Source organism: Aythya fuligula, chromosome 2 (assembly GCF_009819795.1).
Source record: "Aythya fuligula isolate bAytFul2 chromosome 2, bAytFul2.pri, whole genome shotgun sequence".
NCBI classification, from domain to species: Eukaryota; Metazoa; Chordata; class Aves; order Anseriformes; family Anatidae; genus Aythya; species Aythya fuligula.
The window spans coordinates 61,633,014-61,655,029 of record NC_045560.1 but is presented as its reverse complement, the minus strand read 5'-3'; the positions used below and the strand labels follow the sequence as shown (position 1 = coordinate 61,655,029).

At 42.0% G+C, this 22,016-nt stretch overlaps 1 protein-coding gene across 1 annotated transcript; it reads right to left on the bottom strand.

Moving 5' to 3' along the window:
• Positions 1–4,145: 4,145 nt before the first annotated feature.
• On the bottom strand, positions 4,146–21,467 carry FKBP9 (FKBP prolyl isomerase 9). The gene is made up of 10 exons (XM_032181788.1): positions 21,196–21,467; positions 17,594–17,739; positions 17,213–17,402; positions 16,373–16,518; positions 15,045–15,234; positions 12,702–12,847; positions 11,230–11,416; positions 9,211–9,356; positions 7,470–7,633; positions 4,146–5,782 (listed from the first exon to the last, which is right to left on the bottom strand). Exons 1-10 carry the CDS (start codon positions 21,450–21,452, stop codon positions 5,600–5,602), a joined length of 1,755 nt encoding a protein of 584 aa, XP_032037679.1. The 5' UTR covers positions 21,453–21,467; the 3' UTR covers positions 4,146–5,599.
• Between the last annotated feature and the right edge of the window lie 549 nt (positions 21,468–22,016).

Below are 22,016 nucleotides of genomic sequence, written 5' to 3'. Positions count from 1 at the left end.
TTTACAGGCAAGTTACCTTTGGAACACAGATAACAGTTAAAAATGTGGAGTATGTAAAAGGAGCCGATAGATAGCCACAGCTCCACGGCATTAGATGAGTCAGCAACACGCACTGGCACAGGATCACTCTGGTAATCCAGCTATCAGTGAAGTTTCTTTGTGTCATGTTTCTGAGAGGCAGGACTGTCCTACATTCATGTCCAACTTGTCTCAAGATTTCATATGAACTCATTCATCCCTCACCTCAACCTCACCCAACCCCAGGGGAAGCAAACCATCACTCCTTCAGCCTGATGAGAATCCAGCCACAATAAAAATAAGAGCATTAGGCTTTAAAACCAATTACCACAGCGGATCTCCAACTACATCTTAGTTCAAGTTACTCACATTAGTATAAGCCTGCTAGAGCCTAGGCAGTATTAGAAGCACCAGATGGTTTTGGCAAAGCACTTGATTGTTTTCAGTATCCATGCAGGTAACTGAAAGCTCTGCCTCAGGAAAGGATTTTGGATCCGGCAACCATCTCTCAAGCATGACGTCAAGCAAGACTCACCACTCTCACCTCCAAGCAGACGGACAATGAGCTGTCTGTCATTCACCAAGCACTCAGTCCACAATGACAGTCACTTAAGAGAAAAGGATTTTCACCACCCTTCCGTAAGTAGGCAGGTAAGTTAGTATTTTCAGCACACTTTCTTTTCCTATCACAAGGTGATACCAGTCTCTGATTCTGTGTTAAGGGTCTGCCAGAGGAGCACTGAGCCTGCCCAGCTTCTTGCTGGGACGTAAGAGCATCTGAGGCTTGTTGATGCAACAGAGCTCTCTGGCAGAGCCCATCTCCCAGGGAAAGGGTGTCTGCAAGCCAAATAATCTACTTGAAATGCCACGTGTACAGCTTTCTAGGGGAAGGAAGAAAAAAAAAAAAGTTGTTTACATTCTCATCCTGAACCAGGAGGTCTCATTTTAAGAACCTACATACTGCTGGACAGACTACCAATATCCTTTCTTCATCTTATGTTCTGCTGCTAGCTACATGGTAATTAAGAGAAAGCATAAGATGCATTTTTAGGTACACCCTTCACATTTTCAAAATCCCAACTTTTTGTCCCTGGTATGTTGGCAAAAAGCAAGAATTGATACTATCAGCCACCTCTCCAAAAACATGAGCAAACAGCGCATTGCATTTACTGCAAATAAAATTAACACAGCACCTACAAGTTAATCAATCCTTCTCCAGCAGGCCTACTGTTCACAGCATGTCTTTCTAAATCAATTTTCTAACCAAAGATGTTTTACAGCCCTAATCATACACTTCATTTATGATTCAATTTGTAAAGGAAGGTATCATGCATTTCCGAAACCATTTTCCCATAACCAAAAGCACATTTCTAAAGCTTAAAGCAAGAACCACCAACAGTGTTGAGTGAATTTACAACTTAATTTTTCCTTCCATACCTCAATATCTGTTCTGTCTGTAGCAGATGTCCAAGGTCAAGTGTCTGGGATCTTTACCTAGCTAAAAACGTTTCTCAGTGGTGTTGCAGCCAGCTCAAATGTCCTCTTACTGTCAAACACACACTAATAGTCCTGAACTGAGCCAAAAACCTTACACTAACTTATGTAACAATGATGACCTTACAACTAAAGATGCATTTTTTCAACTTAAAGAAAAACTGAATGCTTATTCACACAGAAAAGTACAACATTTGAGTTCAATAAATGCAAAATTCTGATTTAATTTGTGAATATACTTAAAACATGTAGTTATAATGCAGAAAATATCTCTGTCAAATGACAGCAGGAAAAAAATATTTATGAAAACCTAGATTTTTCTGGGTACACACTTGTATTTCTTTCCTCTTCCTGCTACAATCCAGTAGGTAATTATCAGCCTTGATTGCAGACAGCTTCTTCTCATCCACAAGCTGCCTAATAGGAGCCAGCTGCCAGGCTCTGAGAATAGCACCTGGCTGTTCTAAGAGGGGAACAGCAGCAGCCTATCTTCTGGAGAGTCTCACTTTAGCTAAACAAGACCATTTTCGTCCAGTTACTAATGATGTTTAAAGCGTTATCTATTTTTCCAAGATCAGTTATCTTTGTTAGGTACATTATGAAGTATCTAGTTACTTACCATTTAAAAATAATTATATATTTTTGAGGTAGAAAATATTTCCTTTCTTAGTTTTTCTTTATCTATCACAGGTCACCCCCTCTACCAAGATGGTAATGTAGAGGGATTTATTTATTGATGGAGCTAGGGGCTGTTTTAAATTCTCCAAGTCAACACCAGCACAATTTAACTTCCCAGCCAGCCCTCCTTACTTCCAGGATCTGTTGGTGGCAACTTGCTGGTTGTACTCCACCAGCTGCATGATGAGTGCTTCTATCCCTCTCTTGGTATCTTCAAGTTCCCACGGGTCTCTCAAGATCTGAAAGTTTTTTTTTCTCTGCAGAAAAGAATAGGACTCCCATTTGGGACTCCAGCCCAAGCTGCAGCACATCAAGGGCAGGAGGCAACAAAACCCAAAGGCCAGTGCTGCAGGGCGAGGGACCAGGAAAGGTCCATGCTGATGTACCTGTGCTTTTGAAGGGCCACCACACACTGAGAGCCAGGGGTAGAGGCATTTAGCTTAAGTAAAACTATTTCCTGACAAGGAAAATGGTTCTAAGCTTGCCCTTAAGGTGGGCGCCAACAGCTGCTAACAGAAAGGCTTCAGAGGGTTTATGGAAATAATCATAATTTCTGGATTTTATGCAGTTTAGCCTAATGCAACCAGGTGGTCCTACCTTATGTTGGCTTTATTTAGGCAAGTAAATATGTGGTATAATTATTTTGCAGTAAGTTTGTCCATTTATCCTCATTTCTCCCCAAAGCTGTATTCTAATTTCTGAAATGGCAGCCTCCAGCCTTGGTGGGATTGTTGTGTGGAGAGGGATGTTAACAAAAAAAACTCCTCTTGACAAAAAAAACATTATTGAGGCAGATCACAAACCATGTTTATGAAAGCCTAAGAAACAATGGAATGAGAATTTCTCTCCTCAGATTTGCCCTACCCAGAGGCAGTGAAGTCAGACCTGTTACACCATCACTGCTGAGTGTTTCTGAAGAAAACCAGTGCAGCAACTTTAGGGATTACCAGCTGACTACTTCTGTGTAGTGCTGCTCTTTGTACTCTGTCTGCCCTGCAGGACGGATCTGCTGTCCTGGTTCATTAGGAACACTTCAGATCACCTCCAAGGAAGCATCTGCAATGATCCTCTAATGCAGAAAGACCCAGTCACTAAGATTTTCTGCAGTAAAACAATTTTTCACACTCAGAACAGATGCTTGTCTGTTCAGGGTATGTATGAGAACAGAATGAGAGGTTATTTCCACATTGTTGGGAACTGCTTCTAGCAGCAATCAGAACTTGCTTCCAGCCCCATCAGCTCCATAAACGTGCAGAAGCAATACATCTGAGCTACAGCAACAAGTGAGCAGCCTACTTCAGATTTAAATGAAGGGGAGCATTTTATTCAAGTCTTCCAAGAAATCTGCTTTCACAAGATGTCAACATTTCTAAGGAGGTAATAAATACTTGGATTTCCATTGCCATCCGCTGATTTCCACAGTGTTTTCATGTTGTATTAAGGGCTGATGCTAGTTCCAACGCAGATCAGGCTTCCAGCATTTTACGTGCAATACATGTGGTTCTGGAGCTATAGAAGTGAAAACATCAAACCTTGGATACAAAGTGCAGTGAATTTGCTTTCACAAGCCTGAGGAATGAAGCGTTGTTGTTCCTCATGTATGTAAGCCAACTTCATTAGATGAGAAACTCAAGAGTCCCCAGCCTAGAGAAAGATCACCTGCCCAGCTCTCAAAAGTGATGCTGGCAGTACGGGATGGTTAATTTAGGGAAGTCCCTGTAAGGATGAAGAACTGATTTAACTTCACTTGTGTGAAGCACAAAACCAAACTCTTCTTGTGATTTATTATTTTCAATTGTTTTGAATCAAATAATTTTAATTTAAAATGTTTTATTTTTTTCTCAAAGGTTAATAGTGATTTGAACATAAAAGGACTTGTGTGCACAAGAAAAATGCTGCATGAAGGGTATACGCTTCTACTCTGTTTCCCACCCATCAAAATGCCAAGAAGAAAATGTAATTGATCAACATTTTATTTAACAAAAAGATCAGTTATCCAACACTTAATGGTATCAAACCCAAAAAATAGTTTTCTGCATTTTCTATAACAACTGTATTAAAAACCAGTACAAAATGTTTTCACTCAGCTGAAGTATCAGTTTTTAAAGAGCATCTCAGGGAGTTTACAACCCACATGTACAGATGAAGGAAAGCAAGAAACTAGACACAAAGCGTATAAGGAAACACAACTCCCTTTCTACTTGTCTTTGACAGTGTTGCTCTATGCATATTTGTGCTCTTTACATGTAGTGTACTGAGGGGGGAACATACAGCTTTACAGAAACATGTCTATTTAGCATATTTTTCTATTAAACAGCTTGCTACATTTATAGATTTAATGGGTGATTTTATCAAGAGTTCACGTAATCGAAACAGCACTCCCAGGACTCATTTTGTATTAAGGGATATGCCAGAACATTCGCAGGTGTAAACAGCTGGGTCTGCTTCTTGATTTTATCACTGTCTTTTTGTTTGTTCACCATGCCAGACTGCTTTGCTGCATAAGCTCCAAGTAGCTCCTTAGTCTAACAATTCCCAAAATAGGAGACAGAAGCCCAATGTAAAATCAATTGTATCCAGTATTTATGACAGTATTTGGACCCTGTAATATTAATATGTAAAGTCTAAGAAAACTATAAATAAGGTAGCAACTATAAAGGTTTGGGAATCACTGATCTAAAAAAACACTGTTTTAACAGGCCAGCAAGAGTCAAGGTTACTAATTGAATATATACAGATGGTAGCAAACTCATTTCATAAAGTAAAAATCCAACGCATACATGGTTACAATTCCAGGCCTGTTTAATTCACAGCTTATGGTAATTTTGCAATGGCATGGCTATCATTTACACATTCTGCTATTTGTAAATCAAGGGTTCCTGCTGGCAAATATTCCTCAAAAATTTCCATTACTGGAAAGAGTGCTCATGCCTTCTGAAAGGAACTGGGATCAACTGCTGACAATTTTGACAGGTTATTTTCATGGGGGATATTTTCTGATTTGTTCTGCTGCAGAAATACTTCAGATACAGAAGGTTTCTTAAAACTCTTTTAAAAGCACTCTGTAGTTTTCTCCCTGCCACCCATCCAAGTGACTGCGTAGTGTTCAATGATGACTTCTGATCTTTAGTACAAAAACAGACCACATGCTTCATGATGCCGTGTCTGGCAGTACACTCTCTACCAGTTCATGCATCCTGTCTTAAGGCACTTACCACTGCTTTTTATTTTTAAATACACCTGACAATTCCAACTGAAAATCTCTTCCTGTTTTAACAGTCTACCCAGCATATGTGCATGGGCACACACAGGCTGAGTGCTAACCTTTCAGAAACATGCTTGCTTAAACCCTTTCCAGTACACGCATCCTAGGAGTAGGTCAGCTCAGTGCTCTTTGCTCTTCATAGCTTTACAGTTCATCATGTTCCTCTTTGGCCTCCTGGTCTTTCAACTTGAATTCTTCAGCAGTAACTTTACCATTTCCATCTCGGTCCTGATTGGTGAACATATTTTTAACAATTTTTTCAAAATCAAAACCAGGAGCTAGTTTTCCTTTGCCGGAATCAACTTGAGCTTGAATGTATTCTGAAAACTGCAAGGGAAAGAAGGAGAAATCAGCTCACAACGCAACAGACATTTAGAACTGAAGAGAGAATTATTACAACTTAATTTAGGCTAATTAGCACAGACACATGAGGTTAAATCACACTATGTGGAGCTCGACAGGACGTTCCTCATTTATTCCAGTGGGTTCTGGACCCATAATAAGAAAATTGATTTCTCGTAATTTAGGGTGATATTTTTTTCATAATTTAGGGTAGATAAGTTGAGTGACTTAGGATCAGATGTATATGGAAAGAGGGAGGGTAATTCTGCATGCTGATACAAGAAATTCACATCATAATACAGGCCGCTACCTGCGTCTTAGAAGAAGTAACACACAACAAAAAAAAATGAAACACAGGAATGCAACTGGAAGCATCAGCATACCATCAGACTTGCTAAAGTAGCTTCAGGCATTATGCCTTTCATTCAATTCCCATAACTTTGATGGGGGGACGAGGGATGAAAAGGTTGCCAGATTGCAAAGTTAGTTTTCCCTAAAAATCCTTTTCCTGATACGTATGATGATGTTACTCAAGGTGATTAGACTACGTCTGACAGAAGTCATGCTGATGGCTTACCAGAAACAGAAAGCCCACAATCAAACACAGTTCTTCCAACTGCTGTAATCTACGGTGCTACTTCTTAAATAAGCTTCAGCAATGAGAGATATTTTTCACATTCATTTACACTTTTTAGGCCAAGCGCCCTCTCTCATCGCCCTGGCTCCTCCTTCCCCTCCTCACTAGCTATACGGATATCAACATCCCACCTCATTTGTTCTCTGGACTGATAAACTATTTTCTCCGCTGCAAAGGCAGAAATGGAAATAAATACAAGGGAGAGAAGATGGAGAAAGAAGGAAAATAAAAAGGTGGAAGAGAATGCCAGGAAGAGGAGAAATAAGTTTTGATTTAACCCCAACGGTTTGTTAAAATACTGAAAAGTCATCTCATGCTATTTCACAGGTCACAGCCTGCGCCACGAGTGCTGCATGCAGCACTGCTCCAACAGGGAAGGACACAAAACATAAAGACAGAAATGCGACAAAGAAGACTGAAGAGAATAATAAAAAATAAAATTAAATATATATAGAGAGAGACTTCCTCAGTTAAGAGAAAACACAGAGGAAAACCTCACAGAGATTTATATAATGCAAGGTGGTGTGGCAAAGGGAAGTGAGTTTCCATTAGGGCACCCAGTGGCATTCTTACACCAGAGACTCGTGGCACAAGCAAGGAGGGGGAAGGACTCGTTCACACAGCACACAATCCACCTGTGGAGGTTCCAGAAGGGAACAGAAAGCTCCTGGATACACCATAAACCTCCCACCAGCAGACCCTGTGAAGGCTGATGCAGTGAAGGATCACTGAACACTAACTTTGCCTCTTACGCCTGTTCCCTGCAGATCTGCTGTTGACCACAGCAGGAGACCACAACAGTAAACATACTCTTAAGTAGTATGGCCATTCTTGTATTTTTTTCTTTCCACTTCTCTCTCTAATGCTAATTAAATGTATTTTAACAGACTCTGGCTTCCTGTTACCTTGACAACCACCAACATGTGAAAAAAGACAAGTGAAGCAAAGCAAAGACAGACTGAATTCTTCAATACCTGACTACCTTGGTGATGGCAATAAGGAGAAAACCACTGGAAGTGTTTTCACTTAGCTTACCTCCTCTAAAAGAACCTCTCCATCGTGATTCTGGTCTATTTCTTCAAACAGATTGGGAGACACTTCACCGTTCCATACAAACATGTATCCTTCAGGCAAGCCAGACACCAGCTCCAGCAGTTCAATATCAAAAACTAACACGGCACTACCAGGCACTTCTCCTTCTGTCACAAAAAACGGCAAAGAGAAATTCTATGATTCTATTGTATTTATCCTTTCTTACATTGAAGAGTACATTTTCTTTAAGTCCAAAATAATATTTCTCTTCCAGCTCCAATGGCTGTTTCTCTACTATGATCCCCAGGCCCTGGGATTCCAAGCCCACCAAACCTTTCTGTTCCCTTCAGCAGAGGTGAACATAACATAAAGGAAGAGTTCATAATGAAACTGCATCTTTTTTTTTTTTTTTTTTAACTTGTAAAGCAAAAACTGTGTGAATTAATTAATTTTCCTTTATCTTGACAATACACTGTATATCCAGGTGGTACTGACAGACTCAGCGGTATTGTAACTGCTGGGTATATTACTTCAATGAAACCACAGAAGGAGTTTAATTTATACTTGAAAAAGTTGAATAGAGGTCACCTCTAACTTCTGTCCAGCAGCAAAGAAACAATCAAAGTCTTCAGATTTGTGTGTATATACCAAACCAATAACAATCATGTAATGTTTCACACCATGGATATCAACTGCAAGTTGTATGATCCCAAATACCTATCACTGGTATATTCATAATGTTTTTTTTTGACATAACGTTTTTTCCCATTTTATGATGATTTTCAATTTATTATTTATAATCATGTGTTTTTGTACAACGGTGTAAAATGCTGCATATTCCTAATGCTCATAATTTTTCTTCATAATTATTTTGGAAACCAGGTACAAGTGAAATTGCTTTTTATCTCTTTTCACAAATTAATTCTCCATTACATTTGATGTGTGATGTCTGACAGTCTTTGTCAAATACAAACTGCTCTGGGGGTATTGAAGCTTACAACTTATGCAACCATTTCCATATTAAACCTGAGCTTATTGATTTTGGTGATCTCACGATAGACTCCTTCCCCTCCAGTCTTTAACTCAGAAGGCCAACAACAACTATATATACTGGGATATGAAAGTTCTTGTCACTTTTATATTGTTCTTTTTAATTACTGTTACCCTTGTCATTAAAAATTGATAAGCTTCAACACTCTGAAACAGGGATTCCCAAGCTGTCTTGAATGTACTATTGCTGGGGTTTCAACTGCACTGGTAAACAGAAAAATGTAGTTTATAAATTTTGAGTGTTCCCTGAATTTTCCAACACATTAGTGCTGAACCGTTCCATTCAGTTTTGTTTCCTGCATAACATACTGTGTGTCCACGAGTGAGCACCCCATTCCCTACTATCAAGAACAGTGTTTACATCCCTCTGCAACACCAGAGTGCCTGGAGCTTTCCGCTTTGACAACATGGCATCACTGGGGCATGTGTTCCCTTTTGTACTGGGTAAGTCTTTACACTGGCCACAGCAGTAATATGACTTAAAATGCAACACAGACAGTATGTTCATTGCACTGGGGAATGGGAGGACTGTCTAAAATAATGAAATGAACAAGCTCTAAAAATAATATTCAATCAGATAAGAGATCCTCGCCTTATATTCTAATGCACAGCAAATAACACAACCTGCATACATGCACGTCAGCTGCTCCAGAGATGCTAAGTGGATGTGCAGCAAGTTCCTGAACTTACTTACCCACTCCATCTTCCCCATACCCAAGGTGAGGTGGAATAACGACGGTGCGTCGTTCTCCGACACACATATCTTGAAGGCCCATGTCCATCCCCACCACCACCTGTCCAGATCCCAGGACTATATTGTAGGTCTTGCCTAGACTGTGTCTGAAAGAGTAAAAAAAAAACAAACTCAACATACTACAGAGAGTTTCTGTTGCTCAAAATTACCACATAAGTAGCAGTTCTAGTTAGCGTTCTGTCATTGCCCAGAATCAACCAGAATCAACTTCATGCCCAATGTTCTACCAAGCAGTTACCTGAAGTTGTTCTCAAGGTAGCAGGATACAGACAACACCAAACAGAAGTGTCCCTACTGTTGACAAGTCATCTTGTATTAATTATATGTTACTTGGATGAAATCCACTTAGAATCATTAATCATGCCAATTAAATCCCCAAAGCAGTTTATGTCTAAACAAGAGCTTTTGCATTTCAAGTATTTTCAACTCAACCAAGTTGGGATTTTTAGCAGATCTAAAAACTCCAGATGTCCCAGAACTACAAACCTATGAGGATTTGGATGCATTCACATGGATCAGCCATTCCTTTAATGTTAATCATTCACTATGATGAGTGAATTATCACGACAGCTGGGAAGAATATCACTGCTACTTAACCATGTTATTTTTTGAATGATACCTTGCTGCTGGTAGCTCATTTCTAAAATTATAAATTATCAAAAGTTAAAAATCCAGAAGTTAAGCATATTTGTGACTCTAAAAGAACAGTGCTATGTTAAGACTCAGTATGTGGTATGCACCACAACAGCAGGACCTTTTCTTCTGTCAGCCTCCTGTCATTGGTTATTTGGCTTGGCTGTACCACTGCAGGACGTGCCTGTACAACAGAGTATTATTTGCAAAGAAAACAATTCAGTGGATAGGAAACCAGCCTGAAAATTAGACGTACAGGATTCATTATCTTTGGTGCTCTCTAAACTGCTTTCGATAAGACAGCCTCAGTATCCCTTGGTTCCTTCTACAAAATGAGAATTGAGCATTTCTGCCATATAAAAGGTGTTTTGAAGCTGAACGCATTACTTGTATACATACCTGACTACAGCATAACATCATGTGCTTCAACGTAAGCCAGCTTTTCAGTTCTGCAAGCTATTGTGTGCGCTGTGAAAATCTAGCTGCTTCCTATATTAATTATAACCTGTTTAAAAATAGCTTTCTCCAACTGCCATTCCATAAATAAAATATTAGTTAGATGACTAATGCTATGCAAAATATGAAAGCAGAAAAACAAGCTAGCAAAAGTATTCTTGTAGCTGCAGCAATCAGTGCTGTGGATTTGCTTTAGTTGGATATGAGACAGACCAGAGCAGTCTCTGACTTCCTCATAAACCTACTGTCAACAGAAAGGAGGAAGAGGAACATTATCATCACAGGCATAACCAACCTGATTATTTCTCCATGCTGCCACTTATTGCAACAGGACAGGACAGGGAAATCAGCGCCCATGTGTGGGTTGCCTGATGGCGACCACTTACTGTACAACGCACTCAAGCTGGCTTTAGCAAGACCACACTGAGTGCTTCTCAGAGCTCTCTCAGGAGCACTGCATCAGCAGGCTGCAAATCCTACCCATGAAACTGAACATAATTAGTTCATTCACAGGGCCCTGTGTGTCGGTCTGTTATGACTGCCCAGATTCCTGAATTAGCCCATTTGAACAAAATGCCACGCAGACAACCTGTTTCATCACTCTGCTTGTAGTGTTTATGTTCTTTTCCAACACATTCCTACAACCTCTTTGTTTCTGGTTCTCTCTCTAAGAGAAGCGGTCTTTCTTTTCCTCTTCCTACTACACATCTTAGACAGACAGACAGACATAAAAAGAAAATCACATTCTAAATAAATGCTCTGTTTTTTTTTTTGTTTTTTTTTTTTTTTCTCTTCCAGCCTGCTTTGCATGCTATTCATTCTGCCTTCACAGCTGCAGGGGACATTTTCTTTAACACATAACAGACTTACGTTGAGTCTAGCAAAGTACCATCCAGGAGTGAAGCGTTGTAGTGATACTTCAGGTAATCTCCTTTCTTACTCAACACAGTGCAGTTGGAAGGTTTGTAGTTGACAGTAATGCTGACCGAGTCTGAGGGGTTGTGGAAGTCAACCACGTGTATGTCAAAGACCAGCACTGCAGATCCTGGAATCTTTCCTAAACAGGAAGCAAATTAGGACAAGTAGAAAAAGAAATGGTACCCAAAAGGGCTTACGATGACCACATACTGTACCCAGTAGGAATATAAATTCCCACTATGTCCTCTACTGAATCATCTTGCTCTTCTTTTTCAGAACTAAAGGACTACATCTCTGCTATATGGAACTGCTGCAAGCTGCATCCAGTGTAGGACAGAGAACTAGTGGAAAAGCATTGAACATGCACTCAGTTCCATAGTGGAGGAAAAAATTCCATTATTCTGAATTGGAGAATTAGGCAGAAATGAAGCAATAAGCATGTATTTCCTGTGACCACCCTAAATGACTGGCTTTTGTTTCACGTACCAATTCATTATCGATTGTCAGAATTCTTTAGCTCTTCTCGTGCTTCAACGAATGCCATTGTGTATTAAAAGTTACATGTTCCTAATATGTCCTGATAGCAAGCAACTTCTTCCCCCCACTTCCCAGGATAATGTGCAATTGCATTACCAGCAATGCCAGACACATCCAAATACAGCAATGGGTTTTGTTGGTAGAGAAGTCTTAATTCCCAAATCAACAGCACAGAATTTGCATCCACAGAAGAGAGGCTTCTCTTCTAAGTCACTTTTTCCAAATAACAACCCCGGAGGTACCTTTGGAAACACCAGCCACAAAACTGTGATTGGCTAGAAGTGTTACCGTATTTCAACCACTCATTGCAATCTTTTTAGGTATTAATGAGTCTTCCCAAAGGAATTTTAATTGTATGTTATACATACACAGACACTTTGCTGTTACATGCATCCACTGTTTACAGAGGCGGCTTAGGAGTCCACAAAACCTGTGGCTGTGGAAGGAACGGGGAAGAAAACTTAACACAATAAATTCCTTTAGCATACAGCACTTGTTAAGACACACAGGAAGGAATGCCACACCGCAGAGTTCCTGGCATCCAAGTACCAGTCCGTCTGCAACACTGATTATCCAAATGATTTCAGGTCATCAAGTACCAGTCTGCCTGAAATACTAATTATCCAAATGATTTCAGGTCACCAATTACATGAGAAACTGTCCTGCAGTCCTATTGTCTTGCCTATTAGCTAATTAAAATAATTTTGCACATTCTGGGTATAATCCTGTTAGTTGTGTGCCCACAAAATAATGAACTAATTCATAGGCCTTTCAAATGCCAAAAAAGTGGAGCAAATACATTATGTATTTTAACTACATACAACTGCACTGAACAGCAAAGGAAACATCATTAATTGCTGGAGTCTTGAATGAAAAGTCAACCTCACCTCTTCCTTCTTCTCCATACCCAAGATGAGGAGGAATTATTATTCTTCTCTTCTCACCAGTGCACACACCTAGCAAACCTTCATCCATCCCAGCGATCACGTAACCCTTCCCGACATAGGTGTCATATGTACGATTTCGTGAGTAGCTGTGGAAAAATATTTTCTTTTTAGCAGTGGTGCTCCAGAAAGTACAGAAGTTTGCAATCTTGCAACACAATTCCTAAACCAGTTAAGGTCAAGCACATGATCATTAACTGTCACCAGAGAGACACAATGCAATCACTATGTTCGATGAATCTAGGCCACCACGTTTCATCAGTCCGTGATGCATATGCATCATTTACCAACCAATTCTGGACTCTTGCTAGGGAACAGCTTATTTGCAAATGCATTTCTACTTCATACTGACAAAACAATCTCACCTATTTCTGCACTTTATTACAGCATGATTTCTGTTGAGTTTAAGCAGCTGACAAAATCAGTTTTCTCCTTTAAATTTTCCCCTGCCCTAGCTCTATTTTAATAAGTGCTTATCACCTAGATATAGTTTAGGTTAATTTTTGTGAGACGCCTATCTCATTTTGCAACCACAGCTATGTAGCTGAACTGCTACAAGCTGGAGGTGGGATAAATAAGCTCTACTGGGATGCAGATCATTAAAATGAGTCATGACTACAAACCAGTATCAACACTATCCCTCCCTTCTTAACCATGTCAATCACTTAAAACGTTGGTTGAAGGATCTGCTTCAACACCTATGGTAAGAATAAAACAAGCCTACAACAACAGATGACGTTTATTAGAAGGATGTGTCTGCCTTCTGCCTTTCTTCAAGGCATGTTACATGAAGGTACAGCACAAAGAAAGGAAGGCAGAAAGGTTTTAATTCATCTTTACAAGGTAAGGTTTTAATTCATCTTTACAAGGTAGCTCTTGGAATGAATGACACCAGCACTGAACCTTAGTTAATTCAGAGGCTTGCTGAACTGGTCTAAGTCCAGACAGCCCTGGCTGAGCTTCCCAGGATCTGTTCTGCAGCTAAATATTGCAGAGAAAGAAATGAAAGAAAAGATTATTAGAGCTCTTGACCCCAGCCATTAGCTGTGCTTTTGGCATGCTCCCTGTAGTAGTGACATTTTTTTTTCTTGGTCAGCTCCAAGGCTTTCAATAACTATTGTTAGCTGCTCTATTTCTTCACAGGCTTGTTAGACACGGGCCTTTCTTGGAAATTCTGCAGGAAGCCGGGACATGACACTCTAAGGAATAAACCTCATAACAACCGTCAGCTCTTTAGGATGATGAAGAGGCTACTGTCCACAAAGCATTTATTACTGTTTACTGACAACAACCCTAATATAAATACAACCGTGTCACTTTCAAGAATTTTTTAATCACAACAGAAAAGACAACATCCATTTGCTTCTCAAAAACAGAAACATTCTGTCCAGGTGCACTGTGGATAAGCCAGAAGTGCTTCACTTACATTTTTTATAAGCTGTAAGTTAAGATCTGCACTGATGGCTGGCCTCCTGCTTTCTACCCTCCCACGAAGCTGGGCAACTGAATGGGGAGATCAAGGTTGACCATGAACCTTCCTGCACCTCAGTTCAATTATTTGAGATACAATTCCCTGACTCCTCCTCACAGAAAGTTTTACACATGGCATACTATTCAGCTGATGTTTGCAAACTGATCCTGACCTTCAAGCAGCTGTAGAAGTATGAAACAATCTGCTTTGAGTTTAGTTTGCAAAACATTTTACAGTGTCTCATTTCCAATTCTTGTTAGCTACTCATAACAGCTTTTCTGAAAGCAGGTGTAGTAAAGTATTTCTCACTGAAAAGCAAAAAAAAAAAATGTCAGAAAGCTACAATGGCATTATTCCTCATATAATTCTGCACATGGCGCTAATGTACCAGAGCACTTTGAATATGAAGTGACAGTGAACCTTCTTCCTTTATCACAGAAACCCTGTTGCTGAATTGTGACCCACAATTCTCAGGATGTAAAATGGGAATCGTATTTATGTTCTGTCCCTTCAGTAGTTTCACCTATTTGGCAGATAAACAACGGGGCAAAGACTATTCAAGCACACATCTAAAGCATAGACAGCTTCATCGGGTGGATCATGACCCCTAGATGGCGACTCTGACACTGTCAAAAAACAAAATAGGCCTTTACCTTCCTTCCCGTATTGAAAAGATTTGTAAATTTTTTATTAAGAGAAGACGCCAGCTCCACTCACAAAAAAGGAGTAGCAAAGAATTATATTTAGGTATATTATGAACCAGACAGACAAGACAAACTAGAAATGGCATCTGCAGTACTGAACAGTTTGGTTACCTGGAATCAAACAACGTGCCATCCAAAAGTGTGCCATTGTAATGGTATCGGAGGAAGTCTCCTGTTTGGCTTCTCCGCTCACAAGATTCAGGTACCTGCTGGTTCTCAATAGTAATACCGTCCTTGGGGTTATGGAGATCTAGCAAAACCACATCGAAGACTAGTGAAGCTTGGCCAGGGATCTCCTTACCTACAAGAGTGTCAGAGCAGAAGCTGGTTACAACAGACCATGTTCTAAAAAAAGCTTAAACATTTTTGCTGAACAAACTAAAAGAAAAACAAATTAGTGTAATCTCTTTCTAGTCAGTTATTTTACGTGTGGGTTTGTCATTTAATTCTCCCATTCAATTATTTCATTCTGTGCCTATTGTGATGCCATTACCTCATCAAAAACAAGCCTCTTCAGTAACGCCCACCTTAGTCAATGTACACCAGGTCCACCTGAGCTGCAAGGTTTAGTTTACCAACACATTCATTAAAGTACATAAAACATCCATCAGTATACAAATGTTGTATATCTGCTCTTCCTATCCTGTCCAAAACCAGAGACCACATGATAGAAGCTGAAGAAGGGTAAATTAAGTACCTTAGTGAAGAAATACTTCTCCATTGACACACAAATTATCATATGGATTGCTTTGTCTGAGAACCAATGAGCTCAAGAACTTGTCAAATTTTTAAAACAACCACCTCTGTAGGTAACAAAGCTTTGTGGATTTATCACAATAAATGGTAATGAAGGGATGTGAAACTTCGTACATAATCAAGACATCCTTAAACATTAGAGCAGAGCAAGAATTTAAGCAAGGAAGAATTCCAAACTATACGTAACTACCCCCTCATTTAACATGGGAACCTCTATATGAGACCTGAAGGCAGTCTCATATGACTACTAACCCATCTTGTAGCCATTACTGGGGCATTCTTTGCAAAAAAAGGAACAAAAGTAGAACTAAATTTTATATATAAGTTTTCAGGTCTCCATGGCAGTCACAGGAAGAATTATACAGTCACGTGACTTCCACTTTTTGGAGACATTATTAACCACAGGTGATACTCTCTGAATGAAACTACATTTTATTTTTTTCAACAATATGTCAACTAAGCAACTTAGTGCTCATATTATTTTTAAAAAGGTATTTTATGATCAGTCACATCCCATCCATAATACATTTTTAACCTCTCTTTCCAGTAGTTGTAACATCTCTTTCCTCTCTTGGTCCATTTGTCTGAAATTGGCAGTAATGTTGCCCAAGAATTTAAAACACACAAGGGTCAGGTTTGTTTTAGAATTTGGATGTACTGGATAAAAAAGGAGTAATTTTTACCATCTCCTTCTTCTCCATATGCCAGGAAGGGTGGTATTGTGATGATGCGCTTCTCTCCCACACACATTCCCAAGAGACCCTGGTCCATACCAGGAATCAGCCATCCAATTCCCACATAGGTATCGTAAGTTCTCATCCGATTATGGCTAAAAACAAGCAAAAAAAGCAATGTAAAGCCATAGGCAGGAACAACAATAATCCTCAAAAGTCACATACTATGCACAAGATATGTCACAACTTGCTGCTCCCAACATATGGGTTCATTGATTTGCCAAGGTCTTGCTGAGTAGCATTTTCCAGAGTGCTTAGCTATTTCAGAAACCTTACATGGGTTTTAATAACATCACTCACAAACATAATGGCAGCTGTTATTAAAGCATTATTTTCCACAGAACTTCAATGAAATACACAGGCTATAAACTTAATATCTCAATATTAAAGTGTTAATAGCTCAATGTCTCTAAGAACTCTGCCTGCTTAATTTATAAAGCTTGTATCTGAATTGAATAGCTGCGCTGCAGTGGTTACAAAAACTATTAGCTGACTAATTATAGACAGTAATACAAATACAGGGAATGAAATACTACTAAAAAAATAGACCTGGGCTGCTAATACCCACCTAGAAATAACTTATTGGTTTGAGTCAGTACTGCTGTCTCATAATGTCTGAATAAATTACTGATTTTTATATGATGCTAGCTTTAATTTCCTCCAAAAATTGTCTGTTTCTGGTCAATTAGCACTAATTGCCATAACTGTAGAGGGGAGAGGAAAAGACAGTTTCAGGTGAATCAGACACCTGCTAAAATAGACAAGCACACACACAGCTCAGCTGCGCACCTCGAATCAAAGAGGGTCCCATCTAAGAATGTCCCATTGTAATGGTATCGCACGAAGTCAGACACCTGCACTGTCCGAGTGCACTTCTCGGGTTTGAAGTAAGTCTGAACCTGCACTTCGTCCTCCGAATTCCACAGATCGATCAGAAGCACATCAAAATGGAGCACGGCATTGGGGGGTATCACACCAGCTGAAAAGCAAAACAACACAAGGGAGTTTGCTTCCTTTGCTCTATCGGACATCAGCAATAAGTGAACCAATCTGTGTATTCCCTAAAGCAATTCACGGGATACGACTCCATCCTTTTTGTGTTTATAACCCTCTGTATGTCCATCAGTCACCCGCACAAGGAGCTATTCAGGTGCCTGGTGCTGTACTTACACACGCCTTCGTTCCCATAGGCGAGCTTGGGGGGAATTTTCACGAACCGCCGCTCGTTCACGCACATGCCAACCAGGGCTTTGTCCATCCCAGCAATGAGCTGGCCTTTCCCCACAAACACGTTGAACGTGGATCCCCTGTCATAGCTAAGGAGGGAGAAGCAAGCAGAAAGGTTAGTGGCTCATTTATTGATTTATGGCTTCTGCTATTGAGAGCTTAACTGTACTCCATCTCCTCCCTGCCCTGTTAGCATAACTCTATCCAAAGGCAGCTGCCAGGGGAATGGTTGAATCCAAGTGTTTCTGAAACTCCAAGCCAGCCCTCCTCCGGTCCACTGCCCACCATATACCCAAAATGTGATGTAGTGGTGCGCAACAGGGATCCATCCTGCAGACATCCACAGCCCTTAACTACACGTGGTTAATTTACGCTTAATTTATGCAAGAAGAGGAAAGGGAAAAGGTGCCTTTGTGAGTCACAGCTGTGAGATTTGCCAACTTGTTAACTACTTTCTCCTCTACATTTCCAGCTCTCATTTCACTAAGACTTAGCTAAACACCAAAAAATAGAGGCGTGCTTTAAACAGCAGGTTTGCCAGATCAAAAACCAGCATATCCAATCAAACAATCTTCTACTTCGATAACCCATTTGAAAGGTAAAATAAACCATTCGTAAATGCTAATGAAAGTTTTCTACAGAGCACTGAAAGCAGCAGTGCTAACACAACATAACACCAGCGTTGGCATAAGCGGTTCCTCTGACTGCCTCAAGCCACACAATGACCCCGCTCTGCTGTACCTGAGTTACTGCTGCTACTCATTGCCCAGAAAAATGTATAAACATAAGTCAGGATGCATTTCAGAAGCTGCCTATTTCTAAGCTTTCACTGCTTCCACTTTCTCAAATTCTTGTTACAATGTAAAGGACTTTTTTCTGATAAAAGGCAACACTGAAGAAAAAAAAAAGAAAAGGCTTCTGCCTCTGCCTGCTGAAACACTCTGGAAAGCAGCCAGTGGCTAGATATCACTAGGGAAATGATGTCAAACTTTACTTCCAAGACTGTGCACATCATTTCCACAACACACTGAGCCTCCTAACAGTCCCAGAGCCTCCAAATCCCTCAAATATTTCACTGAGGGATCTCTCTGTTTACTCTATGATTTTCTTCTGGAAAACATTTTCCTTAAAATAGACAACCCTCTATACACAGCAGTCACTTTCTGTTGCACCAGTATTCCCGCCCCCAGGCAAGGATGGAAAATATTTAAATAAGCTGCTGAAAAATTCTGCTGTGCATATAAAAACATAATCAAGATGTTAAGATTAATAACATTCTACAAAACCCTCAAAAGTGGAATTTTGTAGCAATTGACAAAGCTTGGCACTACGTCTGGGATGATCATAAAACAAAAAAGTACTCTTTTTTTTTTTCTAAAAATAAACCTAAATTTTAAAAAATTGTTGATGCTAAGCATAGAACTGAACAAAGCAGTGAATGGACCCTGAGGCTTTGACCAACTGACTTTGCAGATTCCTTAAAGCTGAGCACAATTCGTTCCTATTAGCAGAATTTACCACATTAACAGCAGATGCATAGGCAATAAGATTCAGACTTCGAAATTCAAATGATTTTGTGGCTATGGAAATAAAAAAATACACACTGATAAAAAGAAATTAATGAAGAAGGACGTTAGTTAATTACGTGAAACAGCTGTGATCAGTAAGACTTTGTAAGCAGCCCGTTAACAAGAAGAGCAGCATTACTACTTTCTGCTTGGAACTACCTGTAGAGAAAGGAAAGTTTAAGCCTCAAGAACACTTTCAGCAGTCGAAGAAGAAACAGAGTAAACCTGCCCTCACTTCAATGCCTGAAGTGTTTTCAAGGCCAGTTTCACAGCAGTGTTCAACTACACTGATGCTGGGAAGCACCTTCATAAACTTAAAAAGCAAGTAACAAATACAACTGGTAAAAAATGGGTTTTCTAATAGGCTGATTTCAGGTATAAATTGAACATCTTTAACTTGCATGCTGTAAGTGATAAAGAATTTAAGACAAATATTCCAAAAGATTCCTTCAGTTGACCTCCAGAACACAAGAACTCCAAATTTTCCAGTAGCTCCTAAAACAACAGACCACTGTCATCAGTCCAAAAAGAGTCCCACAGGTACAGAATAACAAAAACGTCTGTCAACATGAGCTGCCATCTAGGAAAAAAGTTACAAGCTGGCCACAGCTGATTTTTACAGCCTTTTGAAACGAAGATGGCCATGCAAGTACTCAGGTTAGATTGGACTGCCATCGTTATCATCTAGTTGGCAGCACTGACATTTAGAGGACCCGAAGTGACAAACGTACAGCTCTGCACAGCCCATTCCCTACCCAAATAATTCACAGCCTAATTACCAGGGGTGCAGAATTAAACCCAAGCCCCGTCAGGTGTCCTGCCCCAGTGCAGAACTTTGCTGGCACAACTCAGCACACCAGTGAGGGTGGCTCAGTGCACGCTTGTACAAATCAGAAACACATTTCTGCACATGGGGCCGGTTTCCAGACTGTCACATATTTTTTAAATGAGCAGTGAGCACGCTGCCTTTCTGCCTCCTCCGTTCTGCACCCAAGGCTGATTTTCCAAGACTGTGGGCTGCCAAGGAGTGCTCTGTCCTTACCGGGCTTCTTCCCTGGGACAGCACCAATGCCAGCGGAGCCACCAGCCACGGTGCCCTGCTCTTGGTGTGGAGCTGCGCTGCTGAAGTGGTGCTACCGGCACGCAGCAGCTGGGCCAGCCCAAAGGGAAGCGCTGGCTTTACTCTGTGGACAGCTATTTCCCTAAGACTGGAGATTTCCCTTGCAGTGCATGAAAGATTATCAGGATTACGGAAAATCTAGTTTGCTTTCCCTTCGCAAGCAACACTTTGATCAGCGGCAGTGAACGAGAAAACAAACAAGCAGTGAGCAGTGCCAGCATCCCTCACAATCTCCCGATCCCACTGTTTGGGCTTCCTGACCCCAAAATAACAGGAGGAAGGCAGCAGGACATTCCACTGCAGACAGGTCACGCTCATTTACAGGCAACATAGACAACTACTCCTTAGTAAGAACTGCTGAAGGACTCTTTCATTTCGGGTAAAGACTACTCGTTTGTTGCAGTGTGGTAGGTTTGAGCCTCGAAAGGCCACAGGGGAGGCGTGGAAGGAAGCGGGCAGCTCCATTACAGGACGTAGCAGCAGGAAAGGGGCAGGATGGCGCTGCACGAAGGCGTTCGGTGACGGGACGTGGCAGTAGGAAGTGGGCAGGTATCGCTGCATGCAGTGGCTCCGTGACGGGTCGCAGCAAAAGGCACGAGGCAGGACAGCGCTGGGCTCGGTATCTCGGTGTCAGGATGCAGTCTCCTGTTCTCCATCCTGCCCGGACCCCCCGGCGGTCTCCTTCCCTCCAGCAGCAACAAGCCTCGACACCACCACGGTGGCGACCTCCGGGGCTCCCCGCCCCGCTGCCTGGTGGCTCGGGCCCGTCTCTCCGGCCCCAGCCGCCCCTCGGACACCTGCCTCGCTTGTTCCCGTCCCCGTCCCCGGCTCCGTCCCGTCCCCGGCGCCCCTCGCACCTGGAGTCGAAGCGGGTGCCGTCGGGGAAGGCGCCCAGGTAGTGGTAGCGCACGAAGTCCCCCCGCCGCACCGCCCGCGGGCAGCGCTCGGGCACGAAGCGCCGCTCAACGCTGACATCGGCCCCGTCCCAGGGCGGCTCGGCGGCGGCGCCGGGCACCGGCGGAGCCTGGCAGGCCGCCCAGCTCACCAGCAGCGCCGGCAGCAGCAGCAGCAGCGAGCCGCAGCCCGGGCCCCGCCGCGCCGCCGGCCCCGCCATGGAGGGTGGCGAGGGGTGGGGGGGAAGCGGGGCACAGCGCGCACACGGCCGCCAGGGGAAGGCTCCGCTCCTCCTCCTCCTCCTCCTCCTCCTCTTCCTCCTCCTCGCAGACGTGGATGCCGCCGGCCCCTTTCCCCCACAATGCTCGCACCCGCGGCGGGGGAGGAGCAGCCGAGGGGCGGCCACGCTGTGGGGACGGTGGCCCCGGTGCGACGTGGCGGCGTGGGGAATGGCGGAGGGAGCCCCTCGCCTCACGGCGTGTCGGAGTGGGAAGGGTGGGAAGGACCGCCAGGACCGTCTGGTCCAACCGCACCTCTACCACCAGTGTCACCCGCTAAACCATGTCCCCAAGCACCACGTCCAACCTTTCCTTGAACACCCCCAGGGATGGTGACGCCACCACCTCCCTGGGCAACCCGTCCCAGTGCCCAACTGCTCTTTCTGACAGAAATGTCTCTTCATTCCCAACCTGAACCTCTCCTGGTGCCACTTGAGGCCATTCCCTCTTGTCCTATCACTAGTTATCTGTGAGAAGAGGCCGATCCCCAGCTCCCCACAGCTTCC